At 46.3% G+C, this 26,320-nt stretch overlaps 1 protein-coding gene across 1 annotated transcript in view; it reads right to left on the bottom strand.

The window, feature by feature from the left end:
• Window positions 1-25,757, bottom strand: part of Pygb (glycogen phosphorylase B) — a 51,243-nt gene extending 25,486 nt beyond the window's left edge. Inside the window, exons 1-3 of the mRNA XM_052726600.1 lie at window positions 25,395-25,757; window positions 5,502-5,603; window positions 588-666 (exon numbers count right to left, since the gene is read on the bottom strand). Of these exons, the coding sequence (XP_052582560.1) occupies window positions 588-666; window positions 5,502-5,603; window positions 25,395-25,637 (424 nt within the window). The 5' untranslated portion in view covers window positions 25,638-25,757. The remainder of the gene's footprint in view (window positions 1-587; window positions 667-5,501; window positions 5,604-25,394) is intronic.
• Window positions 25,758-26,320: the final 563 nt, after the last annotated feature.

Below are 26,320 nucleotides of genomic sequence, written 5' to 3'. Positions count from 1 at the left end.
GTTTATAAAAGGGCAACTTCCAAAAAGCCTGGGCCTGGATACCCTCCCTCACTCACCCCACCACAAAGCCAGACTGCTTTTTTAGCTTCTATGTTCATTACCTGGCTTGCTCTGCCCCCAAAAGTCTGTAAAATACTCAAAGAGGAAAACAACATTTGGGGCTGTTCCCAAAGGTAGTAGCCAGAGAAAGCAGCATGGCCCAAAGCCTGGCCCTAGTCTAACAGGAGCCATTAGCTCCCTATGTGGGAACCACAGCCTCACTGGACATGGGCAATACTCCCCAAGCACTGGCTTTTGAATCCTGGAAAGTGGTGGGGGAGGGGATCTCGGGGAACCTTCTTGGCACCCCTGACCCCATGCCAGCAAACACAGGCTTCATGATAATTACAAAGTGCTGGCTGGGAGACAACGTACATTTTCCTCTTTGTCTAGCGATGGCAAAGATTTTGACACACATTTATTTGCCCATGCCTCTGATGGAGGCCAGTTTATGATGATGGATGGACATCAGGAGGACACAGGACGTTGGCGTTGTCCTGTGATCCTCCACCAAGTCAACAGGTTAGAGAGATGCAGGAACAGATTACCTGCCAGCCGCCCCAGGCCGCCATTCCCAAGGCCAGCATCCTCCTCTATTTCCTCCAGCTCTTCCAAGTCCAACCCCAACTGCAAACAAACACAAAGGTGACATTTCAGTGCTGTTCACTACTGCCCCCCCAACAAGTCACAAGTAATTACATTTTGAGTTTGATTTCTTTCAGACTGAAAAGTCAATGGTAAAACATAATGCTAATCAATGCACGGAAGTGAAAGTTTTCAGGTATTTCAAAAACCTGCTAATGGTGACCATTCAAAATTAGATACATCTCGTGGGTGTGCTCGCCCTATCTGTGATCCCAGCACTCAGGAGGCTAAAGCAGGAGGACTCCCAATCGTAGGCCAACCTGGGCTATGTACTTAGTAAGACCCTTTAAGATAAAAGAAGAGCTTAATAGCTACAAATACTTGTTGCCGGGCTATGAACCAAGTTACAGTGAGCCGATTCGACAATCTGCTTAACTATGGTTTTGATGAAGGCCAATGTACCCACTCTTTTCTTTTGTTGATTATGCTTTTTGATGTCATGCTGTGGGATGGTCTGTATGTTAAATGTGTTGCTGATTGGTCAATGAATAAATCACTGATTGGCAGTGGCCAGGCAGGAAGTATAGGCGGGACTAACAGAGAGGAAAATTGAGAGAACAGGAAGCTGGGAGGGGAGACACTGCCAGCCGCCATCAGGACAAGGAAGATGTAAAGTACCGGTAAGCCACAAGCCACGTGGCAAGGTATAGATTAATAGAAATGGATTAATTTAAGCTGTGAGAACAGTTAGCAAGAAGCCTGCCACGGCCATACAGTTTGTAACCAATATAAGTCTCTGTGTTTACTTGGTCGGGTTTGAGCGGCTTGGGACTGGCGGGTGAGAGAGATTTGCCCTGACTGTGGGCCAGGCAGAAAAACTCTAGCAACAATGTCAAAAAACTACTGCCCCATACAAGGTCATGAAGTCTTACCTCTATATATTCCTCTGAAAGTTCGACAGTTTCAACGCTTACAGCTAGGTCTGTGGTCCATTTTGACTAATCTGTCTACTTAGTGTGAGGGAGGGTCTGACTTTACTTGTCTGCTGTGTGTCCAAGTGTCCCAGCATCACTTACTTAAAATACTATTCTTCCTCCGTGGAACTATTTGGGCATTCTTTCCCTTTATTTTATTATTGTTGTTGTTTCAGACAAGATCCTCCTATGTAGCCTAGGCTGGCCTCACACTTGCATTCTCCTGCTTTAACCTCCTGATTGCCGGAATTATGGATGTATGCACCCATATTCTTTCCCGCTTTTAAAAGATTTGTTTGTGTGTGTGCATGTGTGTGCTGTGTGTGTGCAGGTGCTCCCAGAGGCTAGAAGAGGGTGTCTGATGTCCTGGAGTTGGAGTTACAGGTGGTTGTGAGCCACCTCATATGCTAAGAACTGAACTTGGGTCCTCTGCATGAGCAGCAAACACTCTTCATCACTCAGCTCCCATATCCTTTCCTTTAAAGGAAATGCTTTACATGTGACACCAAAAGCATAGGCAATAAGAAAAACAAACGAACAGTACTGCATAAAACTTTTACACTTAGCCTGGCGGTGATGGTACACGCCTTTAATCCCAGCACTCAGGAGGCAGAGGCGGGTGGATCTCTGTGAGTTCAAGGCCAGCCTGGTCTACAGAGAAAGGTCTAGGACAGCCAGGACTGTTAAACAGAGAAACCCTGGCTTGAAAAGCCAAACCAAAACAAAAAACTTTTACACTTTGTGAGTCAAAGGATGCTATCAACAGAATAAAAAGACAACTTAAGGAATGGGAGAAAATATTTACAAACCACATATCTGATAGGAGACTAGTATCCAGAATAAACAGAGAAATCTAAAAACTGAGTATCGAGAAACAAGCAATCTGACAGATGTACTGAATGCCACTCAACTGCACACTAAAATGGCTAAGGCGGCCAACTTTATGTGATATGAACTTTTCCAACAATTATTTTAAATTGAAAAAGAGAGATTTACCCTTGACATGCAGGTTATTTCTGGACTCTCAGTTCTATTTGGTGGCTGACACACGTGACTTTCTGCCAGCAGGACTCAGGCTGGTCACTGTAGCTCTACAGTGAGTTTTGAAACTGGAAGTATGGGTTTCCAAGTGGTTCCCTTTAGAGACTGTTTTGACTGCTCCTGACTCCTTGGGAATCCACCCAGACATGTGGATCGTTTGTCAGTCTCCGAAGAAACTGACTAGTGTTGTGTGATATTTTGTTTGTGTTCTGATAAATAAAGCTTGCCTGGAGATCAGAAAGGCAAAGAGCAGCAGCCACCAGAGACTTCTTACCTCTACAAATCCTCAGACTGAATGGGGGAGATTCTGCCTCTATGATCCTCATATTTAATGGGGGCAGATCCTGTCTCTACCTGCCTTATGTTCCTATCTCCACCTCCCTAGTGCTGGGATCAAAGGTGTGAACCACCACCGCTCAGCTCTATTTCTCTTTTAGACTGGTTCAATCTCATGTAGCCCAGGGTGGCCTTGAACTCCTGATCTTTCTGCTTCCTCCTCCCGAGTGTTGGGATTAAAGGTGTGTGCCACCACTGCCTGGCTTCTATGGTTAACTAGTGGCCAGCTCTGCCCCCTGATCTCCAGGCAAGCTGTATTTGTCAGAACACGAACAAAATATCATCCAACTGACTGGGAATTTGAAGAGGACTGAATTGAATCTATAGATCAATGTGCAGAGCTCTGCATCTTAACAATACCAAGTCTGCCAAGGCGTTAACAGGAGACGTCTCTTCCATTTTTAAGCCTTCCTTAATTTCTTTCAACTTCCTTTCAGAGCATAAATGCTGCACACGGTGGGGGTGAGGTGGGGTGGGGTTAGGGGTGGGGTGGGGCGGGGGTGGGATCTTTGCTACATCTTCACCTATTTAATTCTTCCTTCTGCTTCTATAAGCAGAACTGCCATCTTTGTTCCAATTTGGATGTTAATCCACAAATTTACTAAGATATAGATGGTTTCTGCAATCGATCCTGTATCCTGAAAACCCTGGCACTCTCTTGCCAGTTCCAGTGTTTCTTTATGGATGTCTTTTGTTGTTGCTGTTTTTCGAGACAGGCTTCTCTGTGTAGCCCTGGCTGTCTTTATGGATGTCTTATGATTTTCTAGTTCATGTCATCTGTAAGTAGATGGTTTTACTTCTTTCTAATCTGGAGGCCTTTTATTTCCAGTTCTTGCCTTATAACTACCTGGCCAGAACCTACTACTGTAGGACATTGAGACAGTGTGAGCAGACATCTTTATGCTGTTAATACAGGCAGGTTAAACCCAAGATGGGAGACTCAGGAAGATGAAAGAAACTCGGCAAGGTAAGTCCATTTCCAACAAATAAATCACAAAGCAGAAAAACAAAGAAGAGATGCATATAAACTAAGGGAAATTTAGGAGATGTACCAAATTCAAACATTCTGTTTTGCTGTCTGTAACTCTAGTTCCAGGGGGATCTGATGCCCTCTTCTGGCCTTGAAGGGCACTGCATGCACATGGTGAATAGACATAAAATACCCACACACACAAAAAATTAAACATGAAAAAATAAAATTAAAAAAAAGAAGAAATTCTAAGGCAATTTATATGGTCAGCATCGTGGGGTGGGTGTAGTCTGTCTTCTAGAGATCACATTGAAGCCCTGAGTTAAAGCTGATGAGAATACTTTCCATACGCACTTAAAATTTTCTACAGTGCAAATGATTTCCAGTGCATCGCTGATAAGTTCACTCAGAAGAAGGCTGCTTGTTTTGAAGTTCTAGTTGTGAGAGTAAGCTGTTCCCTGAACGTTCTGGCATGTCATACCTTGAGAGGAGACTGGATCATGAAAGCTGTGACCTCGTGGATGGGTTGAACAACTGATGAATTCACAGGCTGAGTAAAGACTATCAGGAGAGTGTCTAGTTAAAAGAACTGGGTCATGGTGGGGAAGGCACCCTAGAAGAATGTGCCTGTCCTCAACCCCTGGGAGGGGAGGCTCCTCTGCCACATGCTCTAGACACCAAGACATGCTGCCTGTCTCAGACCCAGTGAAACTGCCAGCTAAAATAAGCCTTTTTTTTTCTTTAATTGATTTTTCTCAAGTATTTTGTCACAGCAATAGAATGGAGATTAGCACGGCCTCAGAGAAGGAGAGACATGGGTCTCCAGCAAGGCTTACACCATGACAGACTTATGTCCCTATCAGGCCCCCCAATCTCCTCCTACCTATGCACCAAACAAGCAGGTGGGGTACTGCAGTTATGCTCTAAACAAACAGGTGGGGTACTGCAGTGTAGATGGGAGGACCCCTCTCTAAAAACTTTTGTATATCCATGCCAGCAGGGAGGAGCCTGTGGGGGTCTTACCACAGAACTTCTCCACCAGAGATCAGTGTTCCAGGGGCGAGAGGAGAAGGCAAAGGCGGCTGGGGAGACAAACCTAATTCTGCTGAGGCTACAAAAGACCCGTGCAGGAATTATTCCAAAGAGAATGGGGTCATGAGGAGCCCTTAGAAAGGGTTAGCTTCTTCCAAGGAGAGGAGGGTACCTCCATACCTATACAGCACAGTGAGTTCAGGAGGATGTCTTGAGATGGGGGAGTGAAACCAAATGGATCATGGCATATTCAAAACCTACCTCTGGGGTGGGAGTGGAGAGTACCTCTTTCTAGAAACTTCCAAACCATAGCATCACCACTCAACTCAGTCTTCCCATAATAATTCCATTTATTATCTTCCCTTACAATCTTACATTCTCCCCTAAGGATGAGGAGAAGGCATGCTACCCACCAGCACAGTCCTTTCTGGTGGGGCAGCACACACCAGAGCACATGTGTCCACTCCCAGAGGACACAGGTCCTAATATCAGTGATCACTCTGCAGGGGACAGATTAAACATACCTGGTAAGTGGCTTCATCACATGCAGTCTGAAGGCCCAGGTTCACCATGGTGTTCTGCAGCGTGCGGCCCATGTAGAATTCCAGGGAAAGGTAATAAATTCGCTGAAGAAGTAAAAGAAAGAATCTTAGGTTTCCCATTCTGTCCGCACATGGGGGAGGCATCGCAGGGAGAGAGTCACGAAGCACCTAGGTAGGATTTTCATATTAATCAATGCTGATCCCTACAGGTTAACCCCACTCTCCTGAGTCTTTAGTACACAGAACTGACTTCCTGTGACAGAGGTTGTCCTAGAATCTGGGAACAGGCTTCCATGGCTGGCAGATCCCACATGAGCTAGGCTGGCCTCTTACCAGCTGTTCGCCCTAAGACAGGCTGCTTTTGTAGCTCTAACGTGGGATAAAACAGCCTACAGAGGAGGGAGTGTTTTCAATTATTAAATATAAATATAAATAAATATATGCTGGCCATGGTGCGTGTTCTGTTGCTCTAGATGCCTGAGAGACTAAGGCAGGGGATGACTTAAGCCCAGAAGTGTGAAGCCAAACTGGGTGACCTGGTGAGATCCCATGTTCAAATGGGTGGCTTCTTGAGCTCACAGGAAGTGCACCATAACCAGGAACGCGGATGCTGGCAACCTATTCCCTCAAGGCAAAGTCTGGTTTTTACTGGCTGTGAGGTAGTTTGCTTGGTGTGGGGTGCGGGGTGTGTGCATGACATAGTGAGATGTTTTAACTTGGACTGTGGCCACACACAGTGCTACCAGACCCGACAAGTTCTAGGAGCTACTGTCAAGACTCAGAAATCAATACCCATCAACAGGTGCTAACACTCAGAGACATCTTGGAAGCCACTTCAGAACCAGACATCCCAAGACAGGGAGGGGATGGCTTTTAGCCAAGTTCCCTTATCTACCTGATGAGAGTCCCCAAAAGAGGAACATGTTGCTTCCATCTTCTTCCTGACATCCTGTTAGCCACAAAGCACTGACTCCTCAAAGACACTGACTGTCATGTTACTGGGCAGTCTTCTGTTACACCCATGTCCTCTCCCTCAGGCACACTCAACATTGCAAAGAACCCCCCCCCCACACACACACACACACAAACTGCTGCTAAGTCTGTGGGCCAAGGCAACTTTACCACAGGCCGTGCCATGCTGTCTATGAATTCCCTGAAAAACTGGCTTCTCCATGGAGTTCTCTAACAACGCATTTGCTACCCCTCTGAAAACTGCTGAACCTGACTTCCTTCTGCTCCGTGCACACGGTATTTAAGCTGTAACCATCTGCCACTACCTCTCACCTTAGCATGTGCTATCAAAAGTCAGTCCTGACTGGGCCTGGTGGTGGATGCCTGTCACCCAGCTACTTAGGAGGCTGAGGCAGGAGAAGGAGGATCACACTTTCAAAGCCTGTCTGGGCAACTTAGTGAGTCCCTGTCTCAAAACAAAACGTTAAGGTGGCACATGCCTTTAATCCCAGTACTTGGGAGGCAAAGGCAGGCAGATCTCTGAGTTGGAGGCTAGCCTGGTCTACAGACCCAGTTCCAAGACAGCCAGGTCTAAACAAAGAAATCCTGTCTTACAAAACCCCAACAAACAAATAAATAATAAAAAGTTAAAAAGCTGAGGGTAGGGGTTGGGGATTTAGCTCAGTGGTAGAACGCTTGCCTAGCAAGCATAAGGCCCTGGGTTCAGTCCTCAGCCCTGGAAAAAAAAAAAAAGTCTGAGGGCAGGAGCGGGAGAGATGGATCGGCAGTTGAGAGCACCATGTCTCATAGCTGTCTGTAACTCCAGTCCCAGGGAATCTGGTGCTCTTTTCTGGCCCCTGCAAGCACCAGGCACATACAAAATATACCTACATACAACATTCATACACACATTTAATAATTAAAAAAAAAAAGCTCAGGATATAGCTCAGGTTTAGAGCACTTGACCTACACACATAAGGCACTGGGTTCAACCCCTGGTTTAAAACAAAGACTGGGGAGGGCAGAAAACCACACAGACTGACAGATGTCAAAGGCTGAGGACAGTGTTTGAGGCGTGACACTAGCATGGGTGTGATGAATGCAATGCTTTTGATTGTGGTGCTGCATGCACGAGCCTGTGAACATTCTTCCCTCACCTGCTCCCTCCCCAGCTCTCTCCTCCCACTTCTGCAGCTCAAAACCAAGGCCCCCCATATGCTAGGCAGATTCTCTCTCCCCAAACCATTTCCCCAGCCCAATGTGCATGTTTAAAATGGTAAATTTATAACTGTATGAATTTTATTTCAATATAGCTATTACCAAAAGAAGATGAAATTGTGTTAAAAAAAATCAAAGTTAAAATAAATTTAACAATATTTTTACATTCATTTATTGTGTGTACGCACATGCTATGGCACATATGTAGAGGTCAGAGGACAGCTTTAACGAATCAAATTTCTCCTCCAACTGTGTTCTAGGGATACAACTTAGGTCATCAGCCTTGGCAATATGTGCCTTTACCCACTGTGCTATCTTGTCAGACACTCCACAACATCTGAGGCAACAGGATAAGACCTCAAATTTAACAACTGAACGGAGAGTGGGATAAAAATGACCCTGCTCACATATCCCTTAAAACTCACTGGCCATAAGAAAACAGATGTCATGGGCCATGGCGGCACTTGTCTTTAATCCCAGCACTCAGGAGGCAGAGGGAGGTGGATCACTGTGAGTTAGAGGCCAATCTGATCTACAGAATCCAGTTCCAGGACAGCCAGAGTTGCGTAGTGAGACTTTGTTTGGGGGGAAAAAAATTGGGGGGGGCAAAAACTACTGGAAGGGGGGGCATTTAGGGGTCAGGTAAAAACCTGGCATAAGGGAATCTCCCAGGAATCTACAAGGATGACCCCAGCTAAGACTCATAGCAATAGTGGTTATGTAGCCTGAACTGGCCATCTCCTGTGACCAGGCAGGACTTTAAGTGGAGAGAGTGGGAATCCAGCCCAGCCACATAACCTTCAACCTACAGTCTGTCCTGCCTGTGGGATATCCTGGGGTAATGGAGGCTTAGAGATTGAGGGAGTGCCCAATCAATGACTGGCCTAGTCTGAAACCCATGCCAGGAGAGTAAAAACACCCCTGACACTGCCTGGAGCACCAGGACTCAGAGGCTAGATGGTCCAGAGACCAAACATGATAGAACCAAACATGACTGGAGGAAAAAAATGTCAATGTAGTGATGCCTAAGGTTATTTTGCTATACACATAGATTGGTGCCTAGTCCAACTGTCATCAGAGATGCGTCACCCAGTAACTGATGGAAACAGATGCAGACCACAGCCAAACGTTAGGAGCAGCTCGGGGAATCCTGCAGAAGAGGGGGAGAAAGGACTGTAGGAACCAGAGGAGTCAGAGACACCACAAGAAAACCCACAGAATCAACTAACCTGGGCTCGTAGGGGCTCACAGAGACTGAATGACAACCAGGGAGCCTGCATGGGACTGACTTAGGCACACTGCATTTATGTTACAGCTGTGTAGCTTGGTCCTCTTGTGGGACTCCTAACAGTGGGAGCAGGGGCTGCTCCTGACTCTTTTACTGGTTTTGGGACCCTATTCCTCATACTGGGCGCCATGCCCAGCCTTCATACAGGGGCGGTGCCTAGTCTGACTGTAACTTGATATGCCATGTCTGTCAATACTCATGGGAGACCTGCCCTTCCCCCCCCCAACAGAAATGGAGGAGGAGTGGATTAGAGGGTGGGAACAGAGGGGGGCGTGGGGGAGGGACTGGGAGCAGGGGAGGGAGGGGAAATTGCAGTGAGGATGTAAAATAAATGAATAAAATTTAAAAAATGTATCAAAAATTTAAGAAATAAAATAAATAAATAAAAAGAAAATAGACAATACACTGAGCAGCAAAATTAGAAAATGTCTCAAATGCCACTTACAACCAAGGGGCAGTAGGGGACAGATGTCCACTGTGAGTCCTGCCTTCAGAAGTCACTGACAGTACCTCACAGGCTCCCACGAACACCCAGCACCCACATGTTCTCACAGCAGATGCTCACAAGCACACACACAATCCCACATGACCTTTCCCACTCAAGCACTCACTCACAGACCTTAAAAGAATTCCCCTAAACTGGCCTGTGGAGGCACACGCCTTGAATCCCAGCACCCAGAGGCAGAGGCAGGAGGATCTCTGTCAGTTCCAGGCCAGCCTGGTCTATAAATTCCAGGACAGCCAGGGCAACACAGAGAAACCCCGTCTCAAAGGAAAAAAAAAAAAAAAAGAATTTCCCTAAAAAACCAGGCAGGAAGATGGGACAGGAAATATAATAGGCAAAAACCACACTGCATCTACCACGGGATGAAATAAGTTCAAACACAAACTCATGCCCCAAAGTCAAGGAACCACAAAGGATCCAACTGAACACAGACCAGAAGAAAAACCAAGACATGGTGGAAGGCATCTCTGCAGCTCTGGCCTCTGTGAATACCTGCACAAGTGTGAAGGGTACACTCCTGTAATTCCAGACTCAGGGGACACAGACAGAAGGATCACAAGTTCAAGCCCAACCTGGGCTACAGAGTATTTAAAAAATAAATAAATAAAAAATAAAAAGAGAAAGAAAGAAGAAAAGAAGGAAAGGAAGAAAGACAGACAGACAGACAGACAACAAGTAACTTTTGGACTTAGATGTATCTATGTACTGAAACATGACATGTTTCAAAACATGTTCAAAAACAAAAACTCACCCCTCAAAGGTTACCATGGAATTCAAGGAAGAGCCAAGTCAGAAACAAAAGTGTGGCTTATTGGGGACTATGGGGGTCCAGCCCCTTGATAGTTAATCTTTGATGAAAAGAAACTCCTTAGTCCACACACTTTATTATTCTGTGTGAGTTCTCTCTCTACAAGCTTCTATTCTGCTCTCATGCCTAGCTCCTTTCTTGCCTGATTTCTCTCTATATTCAACTACTGCTCCCTCTAAGTTTTATCTTAATTCTCTCGTCTCAATTCTGCCTCATTTAGGTCCTTTTAATCTCGTTCTTACCCAACTAGTACTTCCCCATCTGACTCTTCTTCATCTTCCATCTCGTCCACACATTCTCTCTCCTCAAAATCCTCCTTATCCCTCTCCTTTCTCCATCTCTCTGTCCTCTCCAAGTCTCTCAGGAGTCCAGTTATAAACCCAAGCAATAGCAATCCCCTGGTCGAGCAAGGTCACCAGGCTTGAATTCTACGGGGTCATAAAGGTAGGCAAGAATTTTCCTCCGGCAGTGACCACCAGGCTTCCAGGGTCAAACGGAGGGGTGATAAGAATCATTTAATGGGGCAGTAGCTGTTAATTATCATTTGCAACCCAAAAGGGAAGTGACTAATGAATTAACTAAAGGCTAAATTTGGGTAATATCTAAGGAGAGGGATCTTATGTGCTAAACTATAATCTTAAACGTGATTGGTAGAAAAATCTGTAAGTTGCTAGGTCAATGGGAGAAAATAAAACTGCCTTCTTTTTTCCTGTGGCTCCTATCTGTCCAAGCTATCTGCCGTTTTTTTCTGCAGGGTGGGGGAAAGTGTGCTCGGTCACTAAGCAACCTGTGTACAGCTAGATGCCTCTGGTGATAGTTAAAGGGAGATCTGGAACTAGAGGTAAGATTTGGGAAAGGAGGAAGTTAAAATGGCACATCCATCTGCCAGGCCCTCTCAAACAGGTAGCCTGGATGCTTAAGTCTGTTCTTAGAGAGTACAGAGGTATCTCTGATAAGGTACTTTCCTCCATCTGGGGATGGACCTGGCCGGATGCTGCCAATGATGATAATTACAGGGAGGCTTGAACTGGGGTTCTGGCTGAGCATAGCTGTCAGCGCAGAAGGTTATCTAAATATTCCTAGAAGTGGTTAGGTAAGGAGTTAAAGGTCTATAAAGTTAGTAAGGCTGTAAGAAAGGAGGGTCCGAGCTAAATTGTGTAAAGCTATTACTTAACGTCCACCTCACCTAAGCGGTGTCTCCTTGTGGAATTTACCTTAAATCAGGAGACTAGCATGTGGACTGTTATTACTGCTAGTCCTTGAAAGTGGTTTAGGGAGATATCTGATTCCAGAGGAAGCCTTTCCTGAGGCTGTTCTCCAAATACCTTGAATGTTAGCCCTTCTTAAGGAAAAATCAATTGGGAAAACTATGAAGGCACACATGATTTTCATAACAGAAGACAGCTGATATATAACAAGCCAAGTAACACCAAAAACTCCTTCGAATTTGGCTTCCTCTAAAGGAATCCCTTGATCCCTTCAGGTAGTGACTTTGCCATAACCAGCTGAGCTCTTATGATACATTCCTGCGGCCCGCAGCAGTGGCTGAGGAAGACTGGACAAAATGAGACAAAATAATTAGTAGAAAAAATACTGATATTGATGAGAAAGAACAACACAAAGAGAGTTGGTGTGCCAGAAAAGGAAATAAAATGTCAAAATTCCATAACACTAAAGCTAACCATTGAAAGAATATATTAAAAGTCACAAAGTCAGAGTGTGTGCTGCCCCACCCCCATTCTTTATTTAATTATGTGAATTAACATTGAATTTCTATCCGAATTCCAATATCCTTTAAATGACATAAGCAAACATATTGCAGGGTAACTAGCAAGTCCCTGAACAGCTGTAATTGCTCCGGCTGTTACTCCTGGTTCACAGTCCATTGCTTCTTGTTTTTTAATCACCTTATGCTTTATTTGCACTACACTTGAGTCAACTTATTATTTTATAGAGTTTCCACAGTGCAAAGGAAGCTGCAAGTCCTGTCTGGGTGAGGTTTATTAACAAATGTGGAAACATACAGAGTCCAGCTAGATCCCAGCAGCCTGGGAAAATACTGAGTGTTCAAGGTCACACATACAAATTATTTTTCTACTATGGACTGTCTCCAGCCTTATCCATGGGTGATCTCCTCTAAAACTCTCAACAGACGTCAACGTATGTCTAAACTCTACATGGGTTGAGCATCTCTCATCTGACATTTTTTGGATGTGAGATGCTAGAATGGTCAGGTCTATGAAAATACTCCAAACTCCAAAATCTAAAAGCACTTTTGGTTCTATGCATTTGTGATAAGAGACTGTCAACCAAAGCGTACCATGTTTTCTCATATATGTGTGTATATGCATGTATATGTATGAGCCTAATTCATAAGTTAATAGCAATAATGAAAAAGAAATATAACATTGCAATTTGATAATAACAAGGAATACACTCCAATGAAGTTATGTGATTGTGGTGCCTCTAAAAAATATACTAGTTTGCACCAGATATTAGCAACCCCAGCACATTCTTTTCTTTCCTTAGGTCAAGAGCTTTCACTTGTTTGTGTAAAGGAAGGTCTTTACAGCCTCGATTTGACTTGAGAATTGCCAGCACTGCCCTTGTGCCTTGGGGCCAGCCAACAAAGTAAGTCATTTGAATGCAACACTATGATACTGCAATAGTCCTCATGACAACTACAAGCACCACTAAGTAGCCAATGGACAAGCAGAATATACTGGACAAAGGAATGACTCATCACCCGGGCAAAGCAAAGAATGGGTGCAAATCAAAGCTTCTGGTGTTGTCAGTACTGGGAACAGGTTACCTCTTTTTGAGCTGTTAGTCAGAGGGGCCTCATAGACCCAAATGTAGGCCCAAATCAGGCTGGCCTGCCTTGGCCAGCTGGGTGCCGAGCACAAGGCTCTCACCCTCTGAACACAACAAAGCACCCTGGGGTTTCCACTGGGCCAGGCTGGAGCTCAAGAAGCACTGGTTCCCTTCATCACACCATGTTTTAAAGGGGAATTGCAGAACCCAATCAGTTAGCAAGCGGCAGCTGCGGGAAGCAGCTGTGAGGACACCTGTCCAAGCCTCAGGCTGCAAGCCACTTCTCAGTGCTCTCCTCTCCACACTCTCAGCCCTGCCTACCTCCAGGGCAATGGTGCTCTGGGCTTCCCTGCTCAGGGACAGGAATGAGAGAATCATTTGCCTATTCTAGCTAGAGAATGGCTGTTGACCTTTCTCTGGAGTCTGTTCATAGGACTAGAGCAAGTGTTAAGTTGCCTGGTGGACGCCTTTGTAGGCTGTTTTTGTAGTGCTAAGGATGGAACTTAGTTTTCACTCTTTTGGGGGGCCCACCATCCAGCTCCCAAACAAATCACACACAGGGAGGCTTATTATTACTTATAAATGACCAGCCTTAGCTTGGCTTGTTTCTTGCCAACTTTTCTTAACTTTATTTATTCCATTTATCTTTTGCCTCTGGGCCTTTTCCTTTTCTTCTGTATATCTTACTTTTACTCTTACTCCGTGGGTGGCTTGAGGCTGGCCCCTGATGTCCTCCTCTCCTTCTCTGGCTCCTTCTTTTCACTCCTCCATCTCTCCTCTTGCTCCGCCCAGATTTCTCCTTCTATGTATTCTCCCTGTCTGCCAGTCCCGCCTATTTCTCTCTCCCGCCTTAGACCATCAGGTGTTTTAGACAGGCACAGTAACACAGCTTCACAGAGTTACACAAATGCAACATAAACAAAAGTTAACACACCTTACAATAATATTCTACAATGCTCCAGCGCTTTGCTCACGATATGCACGTGCTCTACCAATGAGCCACACTCCCCACCCTTCTTTCAATGTTAGGCTTATTTATCATGCGCAAAGCCTACACTATTAGGAGAAACCACAGAAGAGCACTAATGAAGCTCTCCAGCTAGAGAGGGAGATTCCAACACAAATACCACACGACATAGTGACCTTCCAAAGACATCTTGGAAGTAAACGGCTTACGGAGGTGGAATTTAATACCAACAGGTGAAGCCTTCATATAGCTACTTTTTTTTTTTTTTTTTTTTTTGCATTATTTTCTCAATGGGTTTTGAGACAGGACCTAACTGGGTATCTCTGGCTGGCTCTGAACTTGTGATTCTCCTGCCTCATCTGAGTGCTGAAATTACGGACATGTGCCATTACCATCACACCTAGCCTGATGCCCTTTACAAAACCAAGGCTCAGAACTGGGTCTTTTAGACTCCCCTATTCTCAACCAACTCCTTTTCCCTTTTCTGAAAAAAAAAAAATCCTTAATTAAGAGTCTCTGATTGCAGAAGTGTCTGGGCAACCTGCTGGAAAAGGAAAGAGAATTTTCCAACACTCGGGAGCACAAAACAAAGGCCTGAGCAACTGCTTTCATCAGAATAATCAAGGCTGTAGGCAGCTGGCCTGAGATCTATATTTCTGTTCCCAGGATCACGAGGCAACATTCCCCTTGTCTACGTGGTTCTGTGCATTCACCAGTGACTAAGGGCACAGAACAGCTCTAATCAACAGACTAACATGCCACAGGCACACAATTACAGACCAGTGAGCACAGTGTAGCACAGGCCAGGTCCTGAGAAGGCTCCTTGCCGCTTTAGACACACAGAGCCATTCCGGGGGCTGGGTCTTCGGCCTCCTGCTGCCTTCCTATAAGCCGACCAAGGCCCAGACCCTTCACAGCATGAACGGAGGTCTAATGAGAGGAGAAACCACCAGGCAGGGCAGGATCCAGACAAGACCTGCCCTTACCTTCTAACCATAGCACCGTATCCACACTGCAGCATCTCAGTTCCTGTGTGTGTGTGTGTGTGTGTGTGTGTGTGTGTGTGTGTGTGTGTGTGTGTTTGTGGTGGGGGTGGGGGGAGTGGGGGGTGTTACTCCTAGATCAGCCTTACACACCAAGCATGGCATCTGCCATAGGATACGTGGCCTGCCTGCCGCAACTCTAAAACCCCCTACCTTATCTAATGGGCATTCTGGGGCTTCTTTTTCTAATGGTGAGCGCAGTCATAAAGCAGACTGCTGGCAGCTTTCCAACTCTGAGACTGGCAGGAACCAGGACCAGCTATGGGAGGAGGGGCCCAGCACCTCCTGCTTATCTGTGACTCTGAGCTCTAAGCACAGCAATGATTTTGTCTTGTTTCATTTTAAAATTTTATTTATGTATATGAGTGTTTTATCTGCATGTATGTCCGTACATCCCTGCCCAGAAGAGGGTATCTGGATCTCCTGGGACATGGATGGCTGTGAGCCACCATGGGGGCCCTCTGGAAGAGCAGCCAGGGTTCCTAACTGCCAGCCACCTCTCCAGCCCAGCAGTAATTTCTTACAGAACTATCCACATCCTCACTTCATATTCACCTTAAACTGCATTTAGAGGCTGAGGAAAGCCACCGAGCTACAGCCAACATGACATATCACACTTCCTCAGCAAAATCCTGTTGTAGACACCATTCAGTAAACTCCTGTGTCTGCATGGCTTTCTAAGTTTCTGGATCACAGAGCTTCCCTTTACTACATCCTGAGAACCCTACCCTGCAGACAGAGGAAAAGCCATTCCTATGTTGTGCTGGATATTTGGTTCATGACTGCTATGGTTTGAGTGGGCACTGCCCCCTACAAGCTCCTAAGCTCATGTGTGTTTGAAACTGTTGGCCCCCTAGCTAGGAACACTGCCATGGGGAGGTGGTCAAACTTTTGGACACGAGACTTGGCTAGAGGAAGTGGCTCACTGGGAGTTTTCAGACCAGCCCCTTTCAGCCTCTCCTGATCCACCCAGATACAACGGGTCATGCCACAAGCTTGTACTGCATGCCTCCCCACTGTGGAATCATGAACTGAAATACTTCGTCCTCTAAGTTCCTTCCATTAAGTATTCTGTCCCAGTGACATGAAAAGTAGTATAATGTCTTATAATGTGTCAGGGGTTATTGGATTTTTGTTTTTCCAGACAGGGTTTCTCTGTGTAGCCTTGGCTGTCCTGGAACTTGCTTCGTAGACCAGGCTGGCCTTGAACCCACTGAGATCCACCTGCCTCTGCCTCTCAAGTGCTAGGATTAAAGGCATGCGTCACCACTGCCCATCTTTTTTTTTTTTTAAAGACATTGAGACAAGGGTCTTGCTATGTAGCCCAAGCTGGCCTTGAACTTGAGGTAATTCTCCTGCCTCAGCCTCCTGAGTGCTGGTATTACAGCTATGTGCCACCACACTCAGCTTTTGTTTCTTTCAGATGAGTTCTGCTATGCAGTCTAGGTTGGCCTTGAATTCCTAGATGTAAGTAAGTGGTCTTCCTAATTCAGACTCCTAAGTAGTTGGGTTAGGTGGCACCATCACACCCAGGCTTAAAGCCTTGCTCCTTTTTTTTTTTTTTTTTTTTTGTTTTTTTGAGACATGGTTTCTGTGTGCAGCTTTGTGCCTTTCCTGGAACTCTGTAGCCCAGGCTGGCCTCGAACTCACAGAGATATGCCTGCCTCTGCCTCCTGAGTACTGGGATTAAAGGCGTGCACCACCACCACCACCACCACCACCACCACCACCACCCAGCTAAGCCTTGCTCTTTTTAATGAGGAAAAAAAAATTGATACAATCTAGTTTACAAAGTTCTATTCTCTTATTTTTATTTTTCATAACTGTCACATTGCATTTTCCTGTGTGTATGTGTGTGTGTGTGTGTGTGTGTGTGTGTGTGTGTGTGTGTGTATGTGTGTGTGTTTGGTACAAGGATTGAACCTAAGGCTTTGCACATGCTAGGCAAACACTACTACTGAGCTACCCGCTTAGACTGTTTGTTGTTCTTCAGCCACAATCTCACTCTGTAGCCCCGGCTGGCCGCGAACTCACAGCAATCCTTCTGCCTTAGTCTCTGATCGTGACAGAGGAACACCACACCAAGCTTATTACATCTTATTGTACTATTTAGCAGTGGGAGAGCTGGTGGCGCTGAGCAAGCAGAGGGCAACACCTTACCAGTGAGAACGTTGGGACTTGAGCAGTGTAAGAGGCTCTGTGAAACCTGAGACTTTTAAGGGCACACTGAGGTCACTAGTGGTAGAGGGACGCCATGGCTACAACTAACTTTCAGATAATTCAGAGGAAAAACTGAGTTTACAGACAAAAAGATCTGACAATTATGTTAAATTGTTCAACATTTAGGGAACTCTGTGTATGAGTCATGCCAATTTTATTTTGTTTTGAGACAAGGTCTTACTATGTAGATCGGGCTGGCCTGCCTCTGCCTCTCAAGTGCTGGGACTAAAGATGTGTACCACATACTCAATATCTTGCAAATTTTAAGTCATGTAAAATAAAGTTGTGAAAGTCATATAAAGGGCAGGGGCTACTGCTCAAGGGTAGAATGTTTGCTGTCCATGATCAAAGTCCTGAGTTCAATTCCAGCACCAAAAATATTTTTTTTCTTGTGTGTGTGTGTGTGTGTGTGTGTGTGTGTGTGTGTGTTGTTGTTGTTGTGCATAGAAGGGGGAGCTGTACACATCTGTGTGTGTATCCTAGAGGTCAAAGGAAGGCATCAAGTGTCCTCTTTTTTTTTTCTTTTTTTTTTTTTTTTTTTTTTGTTTTTCGGGGCAGGGTTTCTCTGTGTAGTTTTGGTGCCTGTCCTGGAACTTTCTATGTAGCCCAGGCTGGTCTCAAACTCACAGAGATCCACATGCCTCTGCCTCCCATGTGCTGGGATTAAAGGTGTGCGCCGCCACCACCGCCACCACCCGGCCCTTCTCTATCTCCTATTACTCTTCTCCTTATCCCTTTGAGGTGGGGTCTCGAACCTGGAGTCTATGTCGCATCATTCAGCTAAACTAGCAACCAGCAAGCCACAGCAATCCTCCTGCTTCCTCCCACTTCGATGCTAGGGTTACATGCACGGAATGGACCATGCCTACCTTTTACACGGGTGCTGTGATCTGACCTCCAGCTGGGACATCTCTCTGAGGCCCCCAAAATATTGGGACTTATTTTTATTATTTGAAGTTATGTGTATATATATATATGGGTCTGTGTGTAGCTAAGTGCGCATGAACGCCAGTGCCTGTGGAGGCCAGAGATGTCTGATCGTCCTGGAGCTGGAGTTACCACAGTTGGGAGCCATTCGACGTGAATGCTGGGATGTACTCAGGTCTTTTGCAAAAGCAGCAAGTGCTCTTAACTGCTGAGCCATCTCTCCAGCACCACCAGTCCCATTTTTTTTTTTAATGAAAAAAAAATTAAAAATACTTGAGGTATAGAGGTGAGGTCAGTTGCAATATTTCATAAAGATACAATGGCCCTTGCAGGCATTTTCAGGCCTTCCATGTTAGGAAATCTCCAGAGAAACGAAACCAACAAACAGAACACACTGGACGGGAGGCTCTGCAGACTGACTGTGCAGCAGGAGATCAAGCTCTCTATGATTCTGCAGGACAGACCAGGCTGGCAGAATCGCAAGGCCAGTCCATAAGCAGCCAGTTAGCAGAATTCACTCTATGAGGTGCTCAGGCCCTTGAGGAATGCACTAAGATATCTATATATATAGATATATATATAGATATATATCTATATATATAGATATCTATATATATCTATATATATATATACACACACACACATTTGGTCTTCGTGGCCAGAGTGCCTTAACCCTTGTTTGGTTTCTGTCATTTTTCTAAGTGGTAAGAGTAATAAATGTAAAATGAGCATTGCTGGGGATATGGTGGCACAGACCTATAATCCCAGCAGAGAGGCAGAGATGGAAGGATTTGGAAGTGGAAGTCAGCTTGGTGTTACACAGCGACCCCTTGCCTCAAACGATAACAAAAAGCAAAATAAATGTCAAGGAGTGTCTTTTGTAATCCAGCCTCACCTGACTTTGTGTTCCTCAGGTAACCTCAAGGAAGCCACAAGAATGGAGACTGGCAGCCAGGGGAATCACACAGGTGATTAAGGGTCAGACAGTGCAGGCTCAGTCTGGCCTTGACCTTGCTGGGTAGATGAGGATGAGCCTGAACTGATTTTCCTGCCTCCACGAGACTGCTGGGACCACAGGTGTATGCCACCACACCCTACTTATGCAATGCCTGGATCGAGTCCAGGTCCTTGTGCATGTCAAGCAAGCATTCCAACAACTGAACTGCATCTTTTCCCCTCTCTTTTTAATCTTAACCTCATTCTGAAATTCTTGTCTGGAGCAAAGATTCAGATTTACCTGAATAAAGTCTGTGGTGATTTGAATAGGAATGGCCCCAAAGATTCATATATTTGAATGCGTGGTCACCAGGGAATGGCACTATTAGGAGGTGTGGCCTTGTCAGAGGAAGTGTGTCACTGGGGGTAGGTTCTGAGGTTCAAGCCAGGCCCTGTCTCTCTCTCTCTTCCAGCTGCCTGCAGATCCAGGTATAGAACTTTCAAGCTACTTCTCCAGCACCCTGCCTGCCTGCATGCTGCCGTGCTTCTCACTATGACTATGAACTAAACCTCTGAACTGTAGGCAAGCCCCAGTTAAATACTTGCTTTTATAAGAGTTGCTGTGGTCATGACATCTCTTCACAGCAACAGAACAAATCCAGTAGCAATTAAAATTTTAATTGAATAAATCTAAGCAGAGTGGTATATGCCTAGAATCCCAGCCAGGAGGCTGTGGTAGGAAGATCACAAGTTCAAAGCCAACTGGGCTACACAGGGAGACTGTGTCTCAAAATAAATAAAATGCAAAAACAAATCCACTGATTTAAATGTTAATCTCATCCTCTAAATCACCTTCCTCTAAATCAGGATAATGCTGTCTGTCTGGGCACTGTGTCCCAGCCAAGTTTACACATATAATTAGCCATCACAGCCTGTAAGAGCAGAGGCCAAAGGTGCATGCTCACTGACAGAAGTCTTCATCCAGTCAACACTGAACAGCTGCTGACCATCAGTTTCAGGCCAAAGACCTTCGTTTATCTGCTGTTGGGGAAGCCTGCCGGAGGGAAAGGTCACCTTCACACACACACACACACACACACACACACACACACACACACACACACACACACACACAGTCGGGAACACACACATCAGGAAACTAGGAATCTCAAAAAGGTTTTGCATTTGCTCCTACTGCTGATGAATTCTAACAAAGCCCCAGATGTGGGGCTCACAGAGGGCCCTGGCTGCTGGATTACCTCTTTAGGTCCAGCCAGACTGCAAATTCATTGTGGTTATTTTCCCAGAAGACCTGCTTTTCCTCAGCCTACTGCTACCATTGGGCCTCATGCTTATGGGACCAAACCACAGTCCAGGGGGCCCCAGAGTGAAGGTCACTAGCCACAGGGCACTGAACTGGCTTTGCAAAGGCCTCTATAGAGACCAAGCGCCTGCACACAGCACACAGACACCATTCTGGTGTCTCCCAGAAATGGATTTCATCTGCCATTTGCTGAGTTTAGTTCCTGACTTCTTGCCCAAATTTAACCCACCCTCTGCATTTGTGAGGTGGGCACCTTTAAGAGCAGACTCCTCAGTCAATGCACTCCAGACCATCACTTTAATCTTTCTTTCTTGGTTTTGGAGACAGAGTCTCACACTTTAATATTTTTAATTTAATATTTATTTTTGGTTTTTCAAGACAGGGTTTCTGAGTTGGTTCCAGTTTTGGTGCCTGGCCTGGAGCTCACCATGTTTGGCTATGCCATGATGTCTTACCCCAACTTCACTGAGGCCTTCTACTAATTTGAACCCTTTATGTTACACCTTGCTTAACCATCCGCAAATCTTTTTGGATAGCAGTTTTTGGTTTTGCTTTTCTTCTTCTTCTTCTAGACAGGGTTTCACTGTGTAGCTCTGGCTAGCCTAGAACTCACTATGTAGACCAGGTCGTGAACCTAGAAACCAGCCTGTTTGTGCCTCAAGGCATGTGCCAGCAACACCCAGTAAGATTTTGGTTTTTGAGACAGAGTCTCTTGCATGGTTCATGATGATTTCCAACTTGCTATGTATCCAAAGATAGCCTTGAACTCTTCTGGCTCTCAGCATTTTGGATAGCTGGAATGTCAACATAAAATGGAAACATTTTACAAGCAAACACAAAACCTTAACTTGTCAGAATGTCAAAAACCTCATAAATAGATTACATAGCTCAGCTCTCCTCGTTGCTGGTGTGTGGTGTCACTCAAGGCCATTCTGGGCTACACAGAGGGATCCCAAAGCGGAGGGCTGTCAACCCAAACAGACAGTAGCACACCACAAAGTGGGAAAATCAGGATGGAAAGGAGTTTGAGGCTGAAAGTGTGGCTCAGTGGTGAGTGTTTACCCAGGATGCGTCAGGCCCTAGGTTTGATCTCCAGCACCAATGAGTGAAACACAAAGTGTCAAGGAGGTTAGACTCAGGTCCAGCCCTCCTTTGCTACACAGGTCTGCTGGTCCCTAGATTGAGGAGCTGTTTCAGGATGGACTTCTAGACTTTGTCAGAAATTAAGAGAATCCATGCTAATTACTGTTTCTAATAACCACGATTCTAGGGCTGGAGAGATGGCTCAGTGGTTAAGAGCACTGGCTGCTCTTCCAGAGGACCTGGCTTTGATCCCAAGCACCTAAAAGGCAGCTCACAACTGTCTGTAACTCAGGTCCCAAGAAATCCATCACCCTCTTCTGGCCTCCATGGGCACCAGACTCAAAACTGATGTACAGAAATAAATGGAGGCAAAACACCAATTTTACATTTATTTATATAATAAAATATATTTATTTATTATTTTATGAAATAATAAAATTAAGAAAAAAAAAACAAAAACAAAAAATGAAAACACAATGCCTCTAAGTGAATGAAAAATCAAGAGCCAATGGACGAGTTTAAGAAAGTCTTTGGAGTCGGGTGGTGGTGGCGCACGCCTTTAATCCCAGCATTTGGGAGGCAGAGGCAGGCGTATCTCTGTGAGTTCGAGGCCAGCCTGGGCTACAGAGTGAGTTCCAGGAAAGGTGCAAAGCTACACAGAGAAATCCTGTCTCGAAGAAACAAAAAAAACAAAAAAAACAAAAAAAGAAAGTCTTTGGGGCTGTGCAGTCTGAGAACCAAACAAATAGAAGGCTTTAAAAACTAAGAGCCGCCAAGATGGCCCAGTGGGTCAAGGCTATTGCCACCAACCCTAATACTATGAGTTCAATTCCTGGGACCCACGTGTTAGAAGGAGAGAACTGACTTCTGCAAGCTCTCCTCTGACCTACACATGGTTATGTGCCTGCCTCATACACACACAGACACACACACACAAAATAAAGATTTTAAATATAATAAAAAATAAATTTAAAAAAGAAAAGCCTGCCAGGCAGTGGTGGTACACGCCTTTAATCCCAGCACTCGGGAGGCAGAGCCAGGCGGATCTCTGTGAGTTTGAGGCCAGCCTGGGCTACCAAGTGAGTTCCAGGAGAGGCGCAAAGCTACACAGAGATACCCTGTCTCGAAAAACCAAAAAAAAAAAAAAGATGTAGAAAACAAACTGAATGGCACTTCTAACGTAAGCACCATGTAGCGAGACCATAGTTAACATCTCCCTCCTAGTCACTGTATATGCCGCCATGCTTCCACAGTCGAGTGAGACTTGCAGGCTCACAGCCCTCAGGCACTGCCAGAGCCTGGGAAGGCTCCGAGGTGTGCTGTTGGCAGTCTGTTCCCATTCCTCACATGGACTTGTGCAGAGAGGTGACTGGCTGATTGTCATCATCAGTTACCCAGACAAGTATGGAAAACCAGGGCATCAAACACTCAAATCTGGGCTCTACCACTGTGCTACACCTCTCCTGTCTCTTGTATGAGACAGGGGCTTTGGCCCAGGCTACCTCAAACTCTGGAGTAGCTGAGTCTACAGGAGCACATCACCATACCCAGAGCCACTTTTAATTTATTTATGTTTGTGTGATGTGTGTGAGCATAGGCACACATTAGCACAGGTCAACTCCAGAGGTCAGAGCACAGCGTCGTCGTTCCTTCCTTCCACTAGGGGTTCTAGGAACCAATTTCAGGCTCGCATGGCAAGTGCCTTTCACCTCACTCATCTCACCAGCCCTCAGCTTTCCAGCTTTATATATATAGCTTTCCTATGCGGATCTGACGAACAACAGCCTTCCATTCACAAACTGGGCAGGTTACTTATCTTTTGGTTTTTGAGACAGGGTATGCTGTATGATGGGATTATCGGTGTAAACCACCCAAACATACTAAATTAATATATGATATGTGTATGTTAAGCGGAGCACGGGGAGAAAGGTTTCCATCTATAGTGAGGACAGCGGACAACCCGCCACACCTGAGGACCAGGAAGCCTGCTGGGTAGACTGCTGCACTGAGAGACATTTCCTTAATCCTTGGACCCATCATAACCGCAGCCCTAGTGTCCTCCAACTCCTGGGAAATGACCTTGAACACGCAGGCAAAGCCACATCCCTTGCCACCCACTGCCTGGACAACAGCAGAGAATCTGAGCAACACAGCTCTTCTACTAACAAGGCATTCTGGGGGAGCCACTGCTGCTGGCCGGTTTCCCTGGCAGTTATCCCCAGCCCTTGTTGTAATAACCTGCTTTAGCCATTCGGGGCCACTTCTCTACAAGCTGTCTTGCATACTAAATATGAAGAGGCCCAACTGGTAGTCTAACAGTCTGTCCTTACCATCTTTATTTCAGGAAGGGGAAAAGCCTCAGGATGCGTTTGGAACGCAGTTAATGTTTACTCTTACCAATTACCAAATATACTTCAATGCCCCGTATAAAAAGTTCTCTAAAGTTCTGTCAGTAAAGCAGCCGCCGGGTGCCCAGGTTTCCACTACAATCCAATCATTACTAACTGGCCTCAGATCAGCAAGTGTCTGTTCCTTGCTAGTTTTTAACTCTATCTTAGTACAGGGTAGGCACAATTCTCCAAACCAAGAGGGAAAAAGGAAGGAAGGGAGGGAAAGAAGGAAAGAAAATCTGGCAACAGGGGGCTGTGCAAAAATATGATTCATCCATAAGTTGAAAAGCACCAGTATGTGTTATTGACCAGGAACCCTGTTTATGGGTGAAGCGACAAATGGTTTGGAGTGAAACAAAAGCCACAAAATTGTGCAACACACAAATGTACATACCTGTGTATTTGGGAACAGAAATTACCTGGAAGCACAAATGGCAAAAAATAATGCGGACTGTGGGGCTTGGTGGAGCTGGCTGCGCCTTTAACCCCAGAACTCGAGACAGAGGCAGGGGGATTTTGAATTTGAGGCCAGTTTAACTGCATATGGTTACAGGCCAGACCGGGCTTAACAGTGGGGGCGGTGGGGGTGGGGGGTGGGGGGGAGAACTGTCAGAGGCTTTCTTCAATTACTCTATTTTCCCACTGAGAACAAATGTTTGCAAAATAGAGAAATTAACAACTTCTAAAGCAATCTCCAGACAAGTTTTGCCAGTTTGGAAACCTCAAAGACAGCCTTCAGATCCCTCCCGTTTTAGGCAGGCTTTACAATGATTTTTTTCTCATCAGTCCACGGTATGTGTGTGGGGGTGGGGGGGATTGGGGGGGGCCACAATTCCTGCAGAAGATGACTGATCTCACCCCTATCCAACTCATAAAACTACCGGGCCTGGTTCCAGTCCCTCGTTCTTCACTCGGGGCTGCAGAAAAACAAAGGGGGTGGGAAGCACCAACTGTGCAGCCATCTCGGAAACTCACAGCTGGAAACCAGTCGGAAAATCCGCCTGGACTTGGGGCCTGGCAGCTGCTCAAACAGCAGACCCCTAAGGCACTTTTTGCAGACCTGCGACTCCGCTGAGCTCAGAGGCCTGGCTCTGGACTGCCTGATTCCGGACGACACACCCCAGGGGACAGACTGCAGTGGAAGACCAGGGCCACTCAAAGCCATCCTCAGGGACTAGGGACTGCAGGCAGGGGAGCCGGGGGATGGCTCTCAATCAGAAGGAAACCCGCAAGCGCACGGTATGCACGAGTCCTTTAAAGAGGATGCATAGCTCCACTGTCACTTCACCGGTCACTGGTGAAAGTGGTGCAACAGGGACCAGAGCCCACCGGCGACACTGGGGGGCGGAGCCCGCCCTGTCCAGGGCCGGGTCTCCCTCCCGGGAATGGCGGGCGGCTCACCTTGGGGTCCCGCTCATAGTAGTGCTGCTGCGTGCGGATCCAGCGGCCCACTAGGTGGTCGCGCACGGTGTGTGCCAGAGCGAAGAAGTAGTCGCGGGGCGTGGCCACATTGCGGTCCTTGACCAGCGTGAAGTGCAGGTGCCTGTTGAAGCTCTTCCGCACCTCGGCCACGTCGCCCAGCCCCGCGAGGCCACGCACGCTGATCTGCTTCTGCCTCTCGCTGTCCGTCAACGGCTTCGCCATGGCGCCAGAAGAGGCAGCGGACGAGGGATGGACCTGGAGCGAGCGGAGGAGACTCTAATGGCTAGGATGCTGCGACGTCTCTGGCGCCAAGGACTGCGGCGGAGGACGGCTGATACGGATCGCGCTTGCGCAGTTCGAGGGGGCAGGGCCGCGCCGAGGGGCAGGGCCTGAGCTGGAGGCGGGGCTGCCGGGAGAAAAGACCACGGATTAGGAGAACGTTTTTAGCCGGGCAGACAGCACAGACTCTGGAACGTGGGGAAATGGTTTATCCCTTTTACTGGTGTGTCTGAAGCTGGAGTGACCGGCCTACAGCTTCACCATACCTGAGATCTACCTCCTTTATGGAACAAAATTAGAAACAGAAGTAGTGGCTGGTGCCTGCCACACCAGAGGGCGAACCCTTTCCATCCAACTTCCTGGAGTTTCTAGGGCTGCAGGCGCTGGCTCTGCACAGAATCACCAGATGTCCCCTTTAGGACTGCCTTGGGTGCTAAAGTGCAGCAGAGTCCTGTTAAATGTTGAGCGCACATGCTTGGCAGGCAGCCTCCAACACCTGCCGGGCCCTGTCGCTGAGCTGACAGGTGGCTCTGAAAATACACCTAAGAAAATAAAAGGTTGTTTATACAAAAATTGCAAATTCAGAATTCCCCATGACACTTAATTTCAGCTCTGGGGAACAAATT

This window comes from Peromyscus californicus, unplaced genomic scaffold (genome assembly GCF_007827085.1).
Source record: "Peromyscus californicus insignis strain IS unplaced genomic scaffold, ASM782708v3 Scaffold_7__1_contigs__length_154581171, whole genome shotgun sequence".
NCBI lineage: Eukaryota > Metazoa > Chordata > Mammalia > Rodentia > Cricetidae > Peromyscus > Peromyscus californicus.
Note: the sequence above shows the minus strand (reverse complement) of the source record. Positions and strands in the feature narration are given on the sequence as shown.